This window comes from Trachinotus anak, unplaced genomic scaffold (genome assembly GCF_046630095.1).
Source record: "Trachinotus anak isolate AG129_WGS33_773 ecotype Australia unplaced genomic scaffold, CSIRO_AGI_Tana_v1 ptg000032l, whole genome shotgun sequence".
Taxonomy (NCBI): Eukaryota; Metazoa; Chordata; class Actinopteri; order Carangiformes; family Carangidae; genus Trachinotus; species Trachinotus anak.
In genome coordinates, this window is record NW_027273883.1 from 27080842 (window position 1) to 27096825 (window position 15984).

The window sequence follows — 15984 nt, forward strand, 5'->3', positions numbered from 1 at the left end:
CTCCACGCTACCCCCCACTGCTTCATACATGAAGCCCCATTCAGGGCCTCGGTCATGGGCTTGATGGTTGGCAGCTGTGGGCTGTGTGACAGCCAGCAGCGTGGTTGGTGGCCTCATTTCCACACAGGCAGCCTTTGACGTTCAGACACTTTAAACAGTGAGGAGGCTTTAAACATGTTTTACTCCACAACCCTCAACTTTATGAGGCTCTCAGAGCATTAAAGGAGCAGTTTGGAGTGTAATGGTTTAATGGCTGTGGGGGGGGGGTCCTGATTCAGGTGCTGGATCCCTCAGAGGACAAGGTCTACGAAGGTGTGGCCCTTCGTAGCTGTCGTGGACCACAAAGACTGAGCTGAAATGAGATGGTCTGGTCTACGGAGAATTTTCACTGTGTGTCACCAGCTGTTCCTGCTCTTACCTCAACTAACAACCTTGACAAAACGTAACTTTTTTTCATAAAAACTTGAGGGTTTAAGGTCCTTGGTTTTAACAGTTGTACCATTACTGTTGAACCGAGCTGAAACACAAAACTTACATGTAAGAGTGTGATCCTCAGGCTCTCTGTTGGTGCTGTTTGACATATCATTGTCATTACCAGCTCGCAGTGAATCCTAGGATAGGTTGGGCCACAAAGGATCCACCTGTTGGAGAAGGACACATTTCTCCGCTGCATGTGAAGGAGCCTTCGAAGTGGGACGGCTTGGTCGCACCGCTCTGATGCAGTCGGTCTTCAAATGCAGCCTTTCAGGGATGCGGCCCTCTGAACGGGGACATGGCGTCTGTGTCTTTGGCAGCTCTGTGACATTACCCTGTGTTTGTGTGTTTTTCAGTGCCATCCCGCTAGAGAGGAGGATCCTGACCATGCTGCAGTGGCTCCACCTCCCTGAAGGAGAGAGGTGAGTTCAGCCTCACGTTTGTTGTTCGTCTGCATCACACTTCCTGTTTCCTCATGCTTTATTGTCTACATTAAAACATCGTGTACTGTTTTTTCACTGGAACAATTTTAAATGAGCAAAAAGGGGGAAATCACAACCAAGTTACATTTGACCCTTTACAAAATCAGAGCTCAAAGCAACAAAAATGTGCATTCATCCGCCTCCATCTTCAGTCACCATCCCTGAACACATATAAATTCACCTTTTTCGCTCTCTTCAGTTCCCTCCACTCCAGATGCACAAACACACGCCTCACCTATGTCGCACACACACCCAGGAGAGTCTTCTGGAAGGCTGGGGGTGTGTGTCGTCTGTGAGTGAGAGAGAAGTTAACTTGCCAGAGGCTTAAAACAGTTTGTGCTCAATGTTTGTGACATAGTTGTTTACTACAGCCCACGTGAAACAAGCTGGGACACATCAGGTGTGTTTGATATATCACCAAGACCCAAGTTTCACCCCAAATGGCTCCAGCAGTGAGTCAGTCCCCATAGACCTCCATGTTAAAATGTCCAACTTTACAGCAGAAATAAACATGTGTGAAAGCTAGCATAGTAAATGTAGCAGAGAGAGATGAGTTTGAAAACTAAAACGTAGTAGAGTGGACGACACTCATACTGCTGCTTTTACTTTACAGCGGTGCGCCTGTTATGCATCACTGCTACTCAGATCTGTTGTACTGTTGGACTAAAATCTGCAGTCACCACTGTTGTGTTCTCAGTCATTCTCAGATATACGACGTGTGTCTTGTTTCAGGCCCTATGTTTACGCCATGCACTCTGAGCAACCAGACACATATGGACACAAAATGGGGCCCATGAGCACAGAGGTAAGTACAGTGTGTCTGCTGTGTGTGTGTGTGTGTCTGCACGTGTCAGTTTGATACTAAAGCCACAAACCGTTTTTATTCATCATTGAACTTCACACAAAGTAAAGCAATAAATCAGATCAGTATTTGCTGTGACCCCCCTTTGCTCATAAACCAGCACCAGTTCTTCAGGTACTTGTCAGGTAGGATGTTGGAGAACCTGAACCAGTTCCTCAGTGTCTTCATGTGGTCCCAGACTGACTCCATGATGTAGAGATCTGGTCTCTGTGGGATCCAACCATCTGTTGAAGGACTCCTGGATCTGGTCTCTGAAGACAGTTCTCTATGTCTCTGACACCAGTCAGACACCTCTTTGATGCCCAGTACTGTATGTGTGTGTGTGTGTGTGTGTGTGTGTGTATACTGTGTGTTGAACAATCTTTGTGTGTGTGTGTTGGATTGTGACTCCCTCTGTGGTTTCCAGCTGAACAACCCTCTGAGGGTCATCGACAGAATCGTCGGTCAGCTGATGGACGGACTGAAGCAGATGAAGCTGCATCGCTGTGTCAACATCATCCTGGTGGGAGATCATGGTACAGACACACACACACACACAGACACTCATCAAACAGCAGTGCCAGTGAAACTCAGAGGTACCTTGGTGATTTCCTGTGTGTTCTCAGGTATGGAGGAGGCCCACTGTGACCGCACCGAGTTCCTCAGCAACTACATGACCAGTGTTGATGACATCATCCTCGTCCCCGGGTCCCTGGGCAGAATACGCTCCAGATACCCCAACAACCCTAAATGTGAAGAGAAAAGTTTATAATGTTTAATTATACAGAGGCGCTCTACCCTCTTTTCCACATACATGCATTTGTGTGTGTGTGTGTGTGTGTGTGTGTGTTTTTAATGTGTTTGTCTTTTTGTTTGTTTCCCTCGTCACTTTTCATGAATCTTCATCTGAGATTATTTAGGGTTTCTCTTCTTCCTGCAGACAGCTTCACTGTATCATGAGCTGTTGGGGGGTGGGGGGGTGCATTACTGTATGAGAGAGAGAAAAAAGCTTGACAAATTACAAACACATTTTATAGATATGTTGAAACAGAGCTGTCATCACAAAGAAACATTAATTATTCACATGTAATAATCAGAGCATTCACAATAATCACTCAAAATCAGCAGGGGAGGCAAGGAAACAACACACACAATCACAGCACGGCAATTACACACAAGCTGACAATCAGCCCTCAGTGATCACTCTGATGATCTTCGATCACCGAGGTCATCGTTCATCAATACAACCCCAGATCTGATCATTGTCAGTGCACACAGTAGCTACAGTGCACCTGTTGTAAGTAAATATGCTGTTAGACCACAGCAATGGTACAATTTAATTTCCTCTGTCCCACTAATGTACTTCTCAGCAGTTGGCCTTGAAGAAGTTTGTTGAAATACAGTTAAAGTACAGTCTGTTGTTGTGTTGTACTTTAGTGAGATTAAAGTTTTCACTAGTCCGACCTTTTTTTTTTCAGATGACCCCAAAGCTGTTGTTGCAAATCTAACAGTAAGTATGAGGCTTGATGACACATGTGAAGTATTAATTGTGGATTTCAATTTTTAAGAACTGATTTTGTAAAATTTTGTACATTTCTTTTGTAAAATGTGATTTAAAAAAAAGAACTAGTCTGGTAAAACATGTGATAGCTGGGCTCATAACAACACTGGTGTTGTGTTTCAGTGTAAGAAAACAGACCAGCACTTTAAGCCGTACCTGAAGCAGCACCTGCCCAAGAGACTGCACTACGCCAACAACCGCCGTATTGAAGAGATTCACCTGCTGGTGGAGAGGAAGTGGCATGTGGCCAGGTACAGCAGCACCACTACAACAGGAAGTGCACATATACATGATTTAAATATGAGTGTGAAGACGTTAAACTGGACAACAAATTATAGACCAGTCTCCAAACTGTCTCTTTTATCCAAGGTTCTGGAGAAAGGGATCTCATCACAGATTTACTTTTATATATTTCCTCTTACACCGCTTAGAGACATGGGACATAGGAACCAAACGACTCTTTGCTTACTTCGTTCCTACCTTTTAACACAACTTTCTCAGTCACCTTGGGAAATCCCACTTCCTCGACAGCCCAGTTGAAATGTGGTGTCCCCTCAAGGCTCGGTTCCTGCCCCCCCCCTTGTTTTCCACATATATGCTCCCTCTTGGCCTGGTCATTCAGAGTCACAATGTTTTTTTACCACTTTTATGCAGATGACACTCAGCTGTACATGCTATTAAAACCCACATATCCCGGCAGCCTAGCTAATCTCTCAGCTTGCCTCTTGGATATTAAATCCTGGATGTCCCATCATTTCCTTAAATTTAACAACAATAAGTCTGGGGACTCTTATGTACTAACCTCTGTTTTGACAATCAAGCTGAAAATATTGTGCAGTCTTGTTTCTTCTAGCTCATGCTAATCTCTGAAATTAGGTTTGACTATTGTAATGCACCTTACTCATGTGTCAGCCAGGGCTCCCTCCACTGTCACCAGCTGGTTCAAATGTGCCAAATGGAAACACAGTGTAAGCAGCCTGCTGGGACATTCACTTTAGTGTTTGTACGGTCTTAGTAGACTCACCACACTGATCCACTAACTCCCACCGTATAGGGTATTTTAACCGGTGAAACAGTGTCATACTCAAACTCGCGGACGCCCTATTACTGTCTTCCAGGTGTTTATTTGTTGCATTAGCATTCAACTACACACATGCTAACTGGCGCACACACAGTAACCGAGCTGTCCGTCGGCTAGGTAATCAACAGCTCAGCTTCACCTAGTCAAAATAACATCAGCACAAAAGAAGAACTGACCGGTCCCAGCTACACCCGCCCAAAACTAACAGGGGGCTACCACTAGAGGTCGCTGTACATTTACGAAATGTGGGATAACTACACAGTGTTGAATGTTTAAAATGGTGACAGTAGGACTTAGAGTTTAGGTTTCTGATTGGGGATATCTGCAGGACACTGACAAATACTTTTCCCTGTTACGCTGACATTGTGAAAGCCAGAAATATGGACTGAGAACTGTGTTTCCTTCTCTGATCTGATATTATTTCATTATCATATCAGGCTGAGCATTGAAGGACTATAACAGGTAAAAGCTTGTTAGACGCCTAAATAGAGCACAGTGGTTTGAAATACTCACAGACAGAATTGTACAACTGTGGAAATTGTTTTATCTTTAGTCACAACGGTCTTACAAAGTTATCGATCCATGCACGCTTGCATGAATATGATGCCAGATGACATCACGCAGTGTGGCATCATTTTGGAAGACACCCCTTGATGGCCCCTGACTGCATCACTGTATTTTCCCCATTCAGATGAAGAGTGAATGTGAGTTTGAATCTGGCTCAACACAACACAATTAGAGAGGCGCTGCAGTAGATAATCACATAGAGACCTGGACAAAAGTGTCGGAATTAAAAGGAGGTAAGGAAGAAAATAACTTCCAGGCACGATCATGGTAAAGGTCAAAGTAAAGACTACAAGACCACCTCCAAGCAGCTTCCTGTTCTGTGACTACTGCTGTTTATATCACCAGGACATTAAAGGTCCAGGGGGCTGCAGCCGACTTGACGTGACCTGACGAGGGGAGTCACCTTGAAAGAGGAACCACTGGAGTTTGGTCAAATTCATGTGGACAAGCCTTGAAACATGGAGGAGGTTCAATCGTGTCATGAAGTTGCTTTGCGGTCTTGGATCTGGATCTGAAGTGAAACATGCTGCCCAGTGTCAGAGAGCTCTGTCTGTGTCATGGCTTCTCTAAAAACAGCCCCGGCTGGATGAGGAGAAAACACTGGACTGTTCAGAATTGGCCTTTAATGAGTCCTGGTCTTAAACCAAATGAACTTCACAGTTGGGAGAAGGGAGCCACCAAACCTTAGAGAACTGGCGCAGTTTGCTGAGGAAGAGAACCACAGCTGAGAAATGAATTAGTCTCAGTAACAGCTACAAAAAGCACCTGATTACAGTGATCTGCCTCAAATGTTTGTGCTACAAAATATAAGGTTAAATATCCCAAAATTTTTGTCCATATCCATCTTCCTTAATATTTTAACATGTTACACTGAAAATCAAAAGCAACATGTCTGTTCTACTGAACGTGGAATAGAGAACAGTGGATACCAGTTCCTTCTTCCAGTTTCAGCAGTGGAAGGAGCCAACACTACATCTGTACATGCAAGCTCACCTTCCTGGAGGATCACTGTGTAACATCAACTCCATATTTCCACATGGTAACTTGCCAGAGTTGTGTTTCTTATAAGTATTTGTTATAAACAGCTGCACAGTGTTTTGGTGCCTGATAAGTCTTCAAGCTTGTCGTCCATTTCTTAGTATCTTCATTCATCCTGAATGTGACATAACATGAGGAAAACCAGCAAAAACCTGCCAAGATTCAAAGGGTTAAATCCGAACCAGTCATTCAGGTGAAGGTGACAGTGAAAGTTTTCAGTAATTTAGTTTTGATTTGTGGCTTCATCTGCTAACGAGCAGCTGCTCTGACCTTGTGTACCGTCAGTGTAGATGTGGTGTTTCCTGCCCACCCATCACTGAAGCTTTTTACTGTACATCTTGCTTCACTTAAAAACACATTTCTGTCAACATTGGCTGCGATCAACGTGCCATTAACACGTACAGCGCTGAGATGAGTAAAAAACTCACGCCTCTGTCAAAGTGCAGCTGCTGAAACTTTAATGATTTGCTGAAATGAGCTGTGACAAGTTTCTGATGTGAAGCAGTGAAAAGTCTCACTGCAGCGATTCAGTGACAGAGTAAACCATGAAGTCATCACCAGCAAGAGTAAAAACAAATCACCACAGCTAACGGTGCTGCATGAGTGTGTGTGTGTGTGTGTGTGTGTGTGTCTGTCTGTCTGTCTGTACATGTTCATGTCAGTGCAGCCTCCATGCATAGAGCTGTCAGGCTGTTTTGAACCGTGGGAGAGCTGCACTCTGACTCACAGTTACACACACACACACACACACACACACACACACACACACACACAGAGCTTCTAAATGAAAGAGATCTTTGAGGTTTCTGTGCAGCTCAGATGGACAGACGGGCTAATCATTGGCACCGGAGCTGTGAGCAGAGTGTCTGAACGTTTACACACACACACACACACACACACACACACACACACAGGCTCATATACATTAGTCAGTAAACCCCAAACCAAATAACTGTTCACACCAAATGAAATACAGTTTGTCTCATTTCCCTGTCAGCTAGTCATTTACATTTTCTACATGCTTGTGGCTTCACCCCAGACATACACACACACACACACACACACACACACAAACTCATATATATTATGGTGTATAACTGGGAGTAGTGTTTTAATGGACACTTAATAAAAAGTGGCTGTTTTTCAATTAGAGGATTGTGGTTTGAGGTGTGTAAAGGAGGTTTGTCCTCAGCTGAGCTGAAGTTTGTGAATATTGACAACATCCTGCAGTTTTCTACACAGTTTAACCCATTAAAACCTATGTGGACTCTACCAGGTCTCTCTGAACCATCTAGACTTTTATCACCTATAAGTAGCCATTTGATTTAATTTGACCTCTTAAAGGAGCTATTTGTAAATTTTGCTATTGCCACATAGCTAACATTAGCATTAGCAGCTGTTTACTTACTAGAAGAAACATGAGTTTTGCATCAACCTTCATTGTTTTTACTCACCAACATCTGCCTCCAGATGTGGAAAGAAACACCAGTGTTAACTCTTGTCTCTATCATGTTTTTTCTTCTGAAGTTAGCATGCTATATGGCTAACCCTTGCTCGTCTTGTCACTTCCTGATAGCAACTCACTGTTTATTTACCATCTGGACAAAACGTTGTGAAACTTTCCTTTACCCCTTTACTCACCAACAGAGGTGGAAAGAAACACCAACAGTTGAACCAGGAGCAAGCACTTGGTGAACTCTTACCTTGGAGCTTCATCATTAACGGCTTTGTATGCGAGGAGCAGGATTTTAATTCCTATTTAATCTTACAGGGAGCCAATCAGAACTTGTGCTGTTTCTTAATTTAATAAACAATTCCACATATTTTTAGGTTTCTTCAATACTGCAGAGCTTGTTCATAGATCCCCTTTGTCTAGATTAAAAAACTCTATTTCTGTGCTTCTACTTGATTTTGTCTGTGACCTCAGTTTGTCACTGATGATGATGATGATGATGATGATGAACATCAGAAGAGGTTTTAATGAAACAAATCAGCTGTGGAGCAAATTGCAGCAGAACGAAACAAAACTTGTTTGTTCAGCTTGATCAGTGTAAGATATGAAAACAGCCTGAGCAGGTCCTCACTGTTCTGGTCTCCAGCCGAGTTCTGGTTCTGTGTATTATAAACACACTTGCTGGTGATGCTGAGAGAACCGTCGACTGTTTCTGCAAGAAATCTGAAAAAAAAAACACTTGACCGCAGGTGTCTGGAATGAGAAAATGTAAAAGCTTTCACGGCCTGGATCTCCGTCAGATATGAAACAGATGCAGATGTTATTTTGAATCATGATTCTTCTGACAGATTTGCAGCAGTCTGATATTTATCTGTGAGGATACTTTGATGCTGAGTCACTGCTTTGACGATGAAGTACAAACCTGCTGTGTGACCTCAGGTCGGTCACGCCTCACGACAAAATGCATCCACCAAACCCTGATGTGTGATTCACACTGTTCACTACAGGAAAGTTCCTGAGGGGAGGAGGCACTGTGGTTTTGCTGGTGACCACGGATACGACAACAAGATCAACAGCATGCAGGTACCACTCACGTGTAGCAGCGTGGATCATACCTTTCTTTTATTTAACTGTTATTTATTGTAAACCATGTGACCTGTGTCTTTTCAGACCATCTTCTTGGGGTACGGACCAACGTTTAAATTCAAGACTAAAGTTCCCGCCTTTGAAAACATTGAGCTGTATAATGTGATGTGTGGTAAGGCTTCATGTCCTCTTGTGTGTTTATGTGTGTCTGAGTGATGTTTTATGTTTACCTCACTGCCTGGTTCTTCCTTCTCTCAGATCTCCTGGGTCTGAAACCAGCCCCCAATAATGGGACCCACGGCAGTCTGAACCACCTGCTGAGAAGCCCCGTCTACAGACCCACTATGCTGGAGGAGGTCTCCAGACCAACAGCCTCTGGTCTGGTTCCTGCAGGGACAGATGACCTGGGCTGCAGCTGTGATGACAAGGTCAGCAGGGATGGCTCACCTGGGCCCAGCTTCCTGTAGACCACTGACGTGAATCCTGGTTTTCAGGAGATTGGCCTGTCAGTCAGCTGACTTATATTAGTGATGACAAACAGTGAGACCAAAACCATCTTCATCCTCATCACCTCTCGCAGTTCTCCATGGTAACAGGCTGAGTGATGAGTCATCAAAACTTTTATCGGACATATTTTAACAGCTGCTATATGAACGGCCTGTAAATGTGATTCAGTTAAAGGATAATTACAGCTGGGAACCGGTTTTCACATATTGATTATTGGTTCTATTGGTTCTGATCATACTGTATTCACCAAAGTAATTGCTGAGTTCAAGAAACATTGCTAAAAAGAAATCTGACTGTACAAGAGGCACAAGTGGCTTTGTCTTAACGAGTGCACGGTCTGAAGCGCACGGAGCATTTGAGATGTGTTCAAATCCACTTCTGTTAATTTAATGGTGGAAAAACAGTCACTGCGCCAGGTGCATGGTTGAAGAGGATTGTACTTAGTCTTTTGATTAGATTAATTCAGAGTGTGATCTCCCATTCCCTTTAAAAGCCAGGTGGCAGATTGCTGTTAGAACAGCAGGTTTGCTGGGTAGTAAGAAGGAAGTCTTCTCTGCAGAGGAAACAGATCAGACCTGGTCGTGCTCAAAGTGAAAGTGTGCGATCAGACCGTCCACGGCAACAGCAGGTACAACAGGCCCGGGTACAAACATCAAACTGAGGGTGCAGGGCGTACTTTTATACCCTCACTTGAAATTAGAATAACAAAATCTCTATGTCATATCGAGTTACAACCGACCAGTCTGATTGTCCGATTATTTAATGAAGGTCAGCACAGTGACCATGCCGTCATAATGGCAGTGCACTCTGGAGCGGCCGCACAATGCCAAATGTGGTACAGTTACATCAGGATGTGCTCTTAAAATAACAGTAACAATACTGTGCTGTTGACTTGAGACCAGGTAATTGTTGGTCAGTCACTTTCCTCTGCCTCAATAACAATGTGCCTGACCACAGCTCATTTTAAAACCAACATGACCATGTCCACTCAGATGGGCGCACAGCTATGCTATTTAAACAACCTGGGCGCTGTGACGGTCTGAATCTAACAAAGACATCTGCCTTGTGTAGGTCGGAACTGGTCAGAGGATTAAACAGGTTGTAAATGAATAGTTTAGCAGAGAAAACAAAGACAAACCATAAAATTATTACCTGAACTGAAGCAGGCTGGAGGCTCAGGGGATAACACAAAGTCCATAAACTGCAGCTTCCAGCGGTTCAAGTCTGAGCAGGGAGCTTTGTTTCGTGTCTTCCCTGTCCACTTATCTGTCTTCTCTTGACTTGATAGTTAAGATATAACAGTATATTACGGGTTACAGTTTATAGACTTTTATAGACTATAGACCTCTATTCAGAACGTCTCTGTGTTTCTGGATCTCAGCAGCTGCTTTGGTGGGTAAAATGTTATCACAACTGATAGAAAATGACATAAAAGTTTTATTAAACCAGGATTATTTTTTAGGTCTGAAACTCTACTATGTGATTTAATAGTGTTTCACTGCTTGATCAGTATAAATCTACAGGTTATGTAATGAAGACCACGGTTAATTACTAAAAAGTCAGTTGTCTTAGTATAGACAGGGTATTAAATGTACTTAAACATGGCATAGCACTGACACACACCAGCTAAAGGAGCTAATGGAGATATGTGGATACTTTAGGTATCTGTTGCATCACTTTTTAAGTTAATCAACAAGCCAATCACAAAATACGATGATGTAAAACTTTAACGTGATGATGATGATGATGATGCACGGACAACTTTCTGAGTCAGTGCAGCCAACACAAAATGATGAAGGCTGACTGCCACTTGGATGTAGTCACGAGCTCACGATGAAAACAGACTGTAGATCATAAGTGTCAGTCAGTCAGTCAGTCAGTCAGTCAGTCAGTCAGCATGTTCATGTATTATGAATTGTGTCACTGCTCATCATCTCTAATTACAGCCAATTAAAAATTATATTCCACTTAATTGATTTGAATTTGAGAACAGAACAGAACAGAATCAGTCTCCAGACCCAGATGAGAAAAATGAGAATCTTTGGCTTTAACAATACCTCATATGACCTGTGCACTTTATTGGCTGTTAAACATTCTATCTAACTGGCTTACTTGTCATTAGTCAGTACTGGCTGCTGTGCAGAGAGTTCTGTTCGATCATTTTGTACAAGTCCAGAGTTCAGGAACAAAAACGTCTAAATGTCAAAGTTGAGCTGGAAACTAAAATCTTTATTTCAAATGAAGAAGAATCTGATTCAACTGCTCCTCGTGTGCTGAAGATATGTGAGACTCTCCTGATGTCTGTATGTTGGTAATGATGGTCGACAGTGTTGGGGAGCAGCATGTATCTAAACCAGTAGTTTACATTTTGCAGTAACTTGCTGGTTGTTCATCGTGATTTAAGTAGTTAAAATACTTTTTTACCATTTTTTGTGTAGTTAACGACTGAAACTACAAACGACTTTGAGCCATAAATGGAAAGGAATGATTTTTTATTTTTATCTTACCATTGCCTCTCTATTGTAATTTAATGGACTTTTACCAGCCCCGCCCCTTTTCTTTCATCCTAGCTGCTGTGAGGAGGCAGTCACCGACTCACACTTGACCTTAATCGTATACAATTAATTATTATTTACGAAACACTGCTGACATTCTTTGCCCGTAAATAGTGGAGTATTTTATTTTTTGGTGACAATTTTCTGCCAGCATGTGACTTTTTTGTATTATATTGAGTCGTTTAAGTTAAATAAAGTCACTTCCCCAACACTGCAGGTTGCTGATAATACAAATCATCATTTTTCCAGGTGACAGTGCAGTATCAGCTGTTATTTAAAGATTTATTTGGAAAAGAAGACACAACAGGCCTTCTCCTCACATTTTAGTTCTATTCTATTGTAAACTGAAGACAGGGATCAGCTGCAGCACAGATGAGGGTCAGTGAGTTTAGTATCACACAAGAAAATCTATGATTTGACTCCAGATCATCACCACTGATTTCAGTGTCAGCTGTGAGTTTACTTTTTGCAACAGTACATCCATCAAACATCCCAGTCACAGCGCAGCAAGAAGCTAAATACAGATGTGACTTTTTTTGGGGGGGGAGAGGTTTGATGAACTTTTCTCTTTTGCTTTTGCGCAGCAGTTAAACTTGTCTTTTTACACAGCACACTTGTAAAAAGACTCATGCCTGAGCCTAATCATCATCATCATCATCATCGTCATCATCATCATCAGTGATTATTTGATTGTTTGTGCCTGACTTGTGAAAATGTACCTGACTGTTGTGTTGTTTCTGATTTCAGCTTCCCTGTGAAGCTGAAATCAGTTTGTTGCCTCTTTGCTTCCTGCTGCAGAGCTGGAGTCAGTTCACCTCCACCTCCATTCACTCATCTTCAAACTAGGTTTCAGCTTCGTTTTTATTATTCACTGAACCGTTTGCATCAGACTACCTTCCCCGCCCCGACGTGGTCAGAGTATCAGTGGTGATGTGAAGCGTTGGGACTGGAGTGAACTGGACCCGGCTCTGCTGCTGCTCATACTGTTTCACTTGACTGTGTCTGTGATTCCCATGAAGATCTCTGGCAAGAGATTGTTTCAATCTCCGATCTTTTTGCAGTTGCGTGTAAAAAGTAGGGGCCAGAGAGGTTTGAAAGTGACCCTTGTACGAGGCTATAACCTGGAGTCACTCTGGCTCTGTCTCTTACAGAACAAAGTGGAGGAACTAAACCAGCGACTGAGGCAAGCTATTGATGGTCAGTGTCGCATGAAAGACGTGTCCTTTATACAGTGTGGAGGCTGATCCATCTGATATCACCAGTCTATACTGATTTTAATGCTCGCTTACAGCCACATGTTCATGAAAGCTGCACCTTTGTGAATTTGTCCTGCTCCATGACCTCCTCTCCTCCGTGCTCCTCCTCCCTCAGACAGCAGGAACCTGCCGTACGGTCGACCTGCTGTGCTCTTCCGCACCAAATACTCCATCCTCCACCACAGCGACTACATCAGCGGCTACAGCGAGGCTCTGTCTATGCCCCTGTGGACGTCATACACTGTCAGCAGGCAGGTACTGTACACCCTCTGCTCTCTGCTCATTACAAGTATTTACTGTGGGATTTCAACTATAAGTGAACAATTAACAAATTTCAGTCTCATATACCAACAGGAAACAGATTCATTCACAATCATGTTTATCGTAAGATATCTAAAAGAAAAGAAAAGGTCAAATTGCCAGCAGTCACTGTAAATGTTCATTAGACCAGGGGTGCTCACATTCTGACACTGTGGGACTCCACAGGCTGCCCCCTCACTCACCTTAGTTTACATACTACATACTCGCTCACTTCCTGGATGCTTATGGGATCATGATTATGTTACTGCTGCTAAAAACAACTCTCTGAGAGAAGCTCTGCCCGGAGCCTTTTATTAGTTTCTGACTTTGGGAAAAAAACAGTAAAATCCCCCAAAACTCCTGTATCTCTGAACCAGATCACACACATTTAGGCTCATTTACTTGATCACCTTTTTATAGCTGATGCAAGAGACTTGTAATATTTTTGTCCCGTCCATTCACTGAGCCTCCCCTGAAACTGTTTGGAGCCTCCCTGTGAGGCCCTCCTCCCACTTTGAAAACTTCTACATTAGACTATAAACATTAAATGAAACAGTATTTTTTCAAATTTCCCAGAAAACTTCAGCTGCCACACTCACTGTTTGTTATTATTTAATAAAATATGGACATATTCCCACCAGCTAAAAGCTACAGGCTAGGTGGTCTTTATTATTCATGATTCATTCATTCGCACCTGCTGGTCTGAACAGTTGAAATTAGATGTCACCACACCTATGTCCTGTCTGTGTGTGTGTGTGTGTGTGTGTGTGTGTGTGTGTGTGTGTGTGTGTGTGGTCCTCCAGGTAGAAGTGTCTCCTCTGCCTGAAGCCCTGTCCAACTGTGTGAGACCTGATACCAGAGTCCCCCCAGCCTACAGCCAGTCCTGCACCAACTACAGGGCAGACAAACAGATCACCTACGCCTTCCTGTACCCACCACGTGAGTCCACCAGCTCAGCTTAGATTCAGACACCTTCACTTTTTCTACCCTGACTTTAATGGATAAAATTGCCATTTTCTCTCTGTCAATCAACAACTATAAAAATATAAACTTTAAATCTCTCATTTACTAAAGTCTTCAGACTCTTTGCTGTGGCTCCAAACTGTGGTTCGTGTTTGCTTTAATGATCATTGAGATGTCCACCTGTGGGGACTGAACTGACTGGACACAGTTTAGAAAGGCCCACACCTGTGTGTATCAGGTCCCACAGTTCACCTGCAGGTCTGGACAGAGACCAAAAGGTCCAGTGGACACTGTAGACCTCTGTGATCAGACTGTGGTGAGAAACAGATCGGGATAAAAAGCTCTGAGTGTTCACAGGAGAACAGTGGAACAAGAACTGTGAAGAGGAAGAAGTCTGGAACCAGGACTCTTCTAAAGCTGCTGTGCAGACAAACTGAAGGACCAGGTAAGAAGGACCTGGTTCAGGGAGGAGACCAAGAACCCAATGGTGACTGTGACAGAGCCTCAGATCAGATCTTTATGGTGAGAGACGAGACAGACATGTGACATCCTGCTGGAGTCTGACCGACAGGGTCCGGGTCAGAACTGAGGGATCGATAAATGCAGCCAAACATGGAGAGGTCCTGAAGAAAACCTGGTCCTGAAGAAAGCCTGATCCAGAGTCAGGAGACCTGAGACTGTGGTGATGGTTCACCTTTGAGCAGGATGGTGACCAGAAGCCAAGACAACACTCTGTGACTGTCCCTCCCTGAGCAGAACAAAGTCCAGACTGAGACCCCACAGAACCTCAGAGGAGAGAGTCTTCCTGTCCGGTCTGACGGAGCCTGAGAGGACCTGAGACAAATCCAGGTTCAGAGCTGGTAGAGACTTAAGGAGACTGGAAACTATCTCTGGAGTCCTGGATTAAGGGTCTGAAGACTTTTGTAAACAAAAAAGTTTGTTAATTTCTAAAAACAATTATTATTATTATTCAGTTTGTCCTTTTGGATCATTGAGTGTAGACTCATAGACAATAAAGGCAGTTTCATCCATTTACAGTGAAATCTATGTCACAATAAAGTGAAGTGTTAAAACTTTATGAAACTGCTATAAATACAGATGTGTTGCAAAAATATTTTTTATTAATTTTAATTTTAAATTGAATATTTGTGATCTTGAATTATTGATCAGACAAATTCACAATTTCAGTTCTGACAATTGTGATGGACTTTTAACTTTTCCTATGTTTTATTTGAAGTGTTGATATCTATCAGAAGATAGATTTGTGGTTTTAAGAACCAAAAACCATCTCAGTGTTTAAACAAAGACCACACCAGACTGTTTCTGTATTCATTTATAAGAACCTTTTACTCACCATCTTTATCACTACGCCTGCTGTAGTTCCTAACAATCTGTCTTTCTTCTTCTTTGACAGAATTATCCTCAAGCACAGAAAAAAAAAACGACGCTGTCCTGATCACCAACACTGTCCCCATGTATCCTGCTTTCAAGAGTGAGTCAGTGAACTGTGAGAGGAAACCTGATCAGACCTGTTTCTGATCAATACTGATCACTATTGATCGATTCTGTACTCACTGCTTCTCTTTCTCCTCCATTACCTCCTGTTTCCTTTCTCTCTCTCTTTGTCTCTCAGGAGTGTGGAGCTACTTCCAGAGAGCACTGGTGAAGAAATTTGCCACTGAGAGAAACGGAGTGAATGTGCTCATTGGACCTGTGTTTGACTACAACTATGATGGTGTCAGGGACTCAGCGGAGAAGATTAAAGAGTGAGAACATTCATTATTCTTGTAGCTACAAACACTATTTTGTCTCTTGGTTTG

The 15984-nt window shown here is 43.0% G+C and overlaps 1 protein-coding gene across 2 annotated transcripts in view; it reads left to right on the forward strand.

Annotated features, from left to right (window-relative positions):
• enpp2 (ectonucleotide pyrophosphatase/phosphodiesterase 2) overlaps nt 1-15984 on the forward strand; it is a 30734-nt gene that overhangs the window by 12585 nt on the left and 2165 nt on the right. Inside the window, exons 10-23 of one of the 2 annotated variants that reach the window (XM_071470208.1) lie at nt 831-896; nt 1689-1761; nt 2225-2333; nt 2424-2549; nt 3276-3307; nt 3482-3609; nt 8505-8580; nt 8668-8755; nt 8842-9011; nt 12707-12842; nt 13017-13156; nt 14005-14140; nt 15579-15656; nt 15798-15930. In XM_071470208.1, the coding sequence (XP_071326309.1) occupies nt 831-896; nt 1689-1761; nt 2225-2333; nt 2424-2549; nt 3276-3307; nt 3482-3609; nt 8505-8580; nt 8668-8755; nt 8842-9011; nt 12707-12842; nt 13017-13156; nt 14005-14140; nt 15579-15656; nt 15798-15930 (1491 nt within the window). The remainder of the gene's footprint in view (nt 1-830; nt 897-1688; nt 1762-2224; nt 2334-2423; nt 2550-3275; nt 3308-3481; nt 3610-8504; nt 8581-8667; nt 8756-8841; nt 9012-12706; nt 12843-13016; nt 13157-14004; nt 14141-15578; nt 15657-15797; nt 15931-15984) is intronic. The other variant, XM_071470209.1, reaches the window with a different exon arrangement.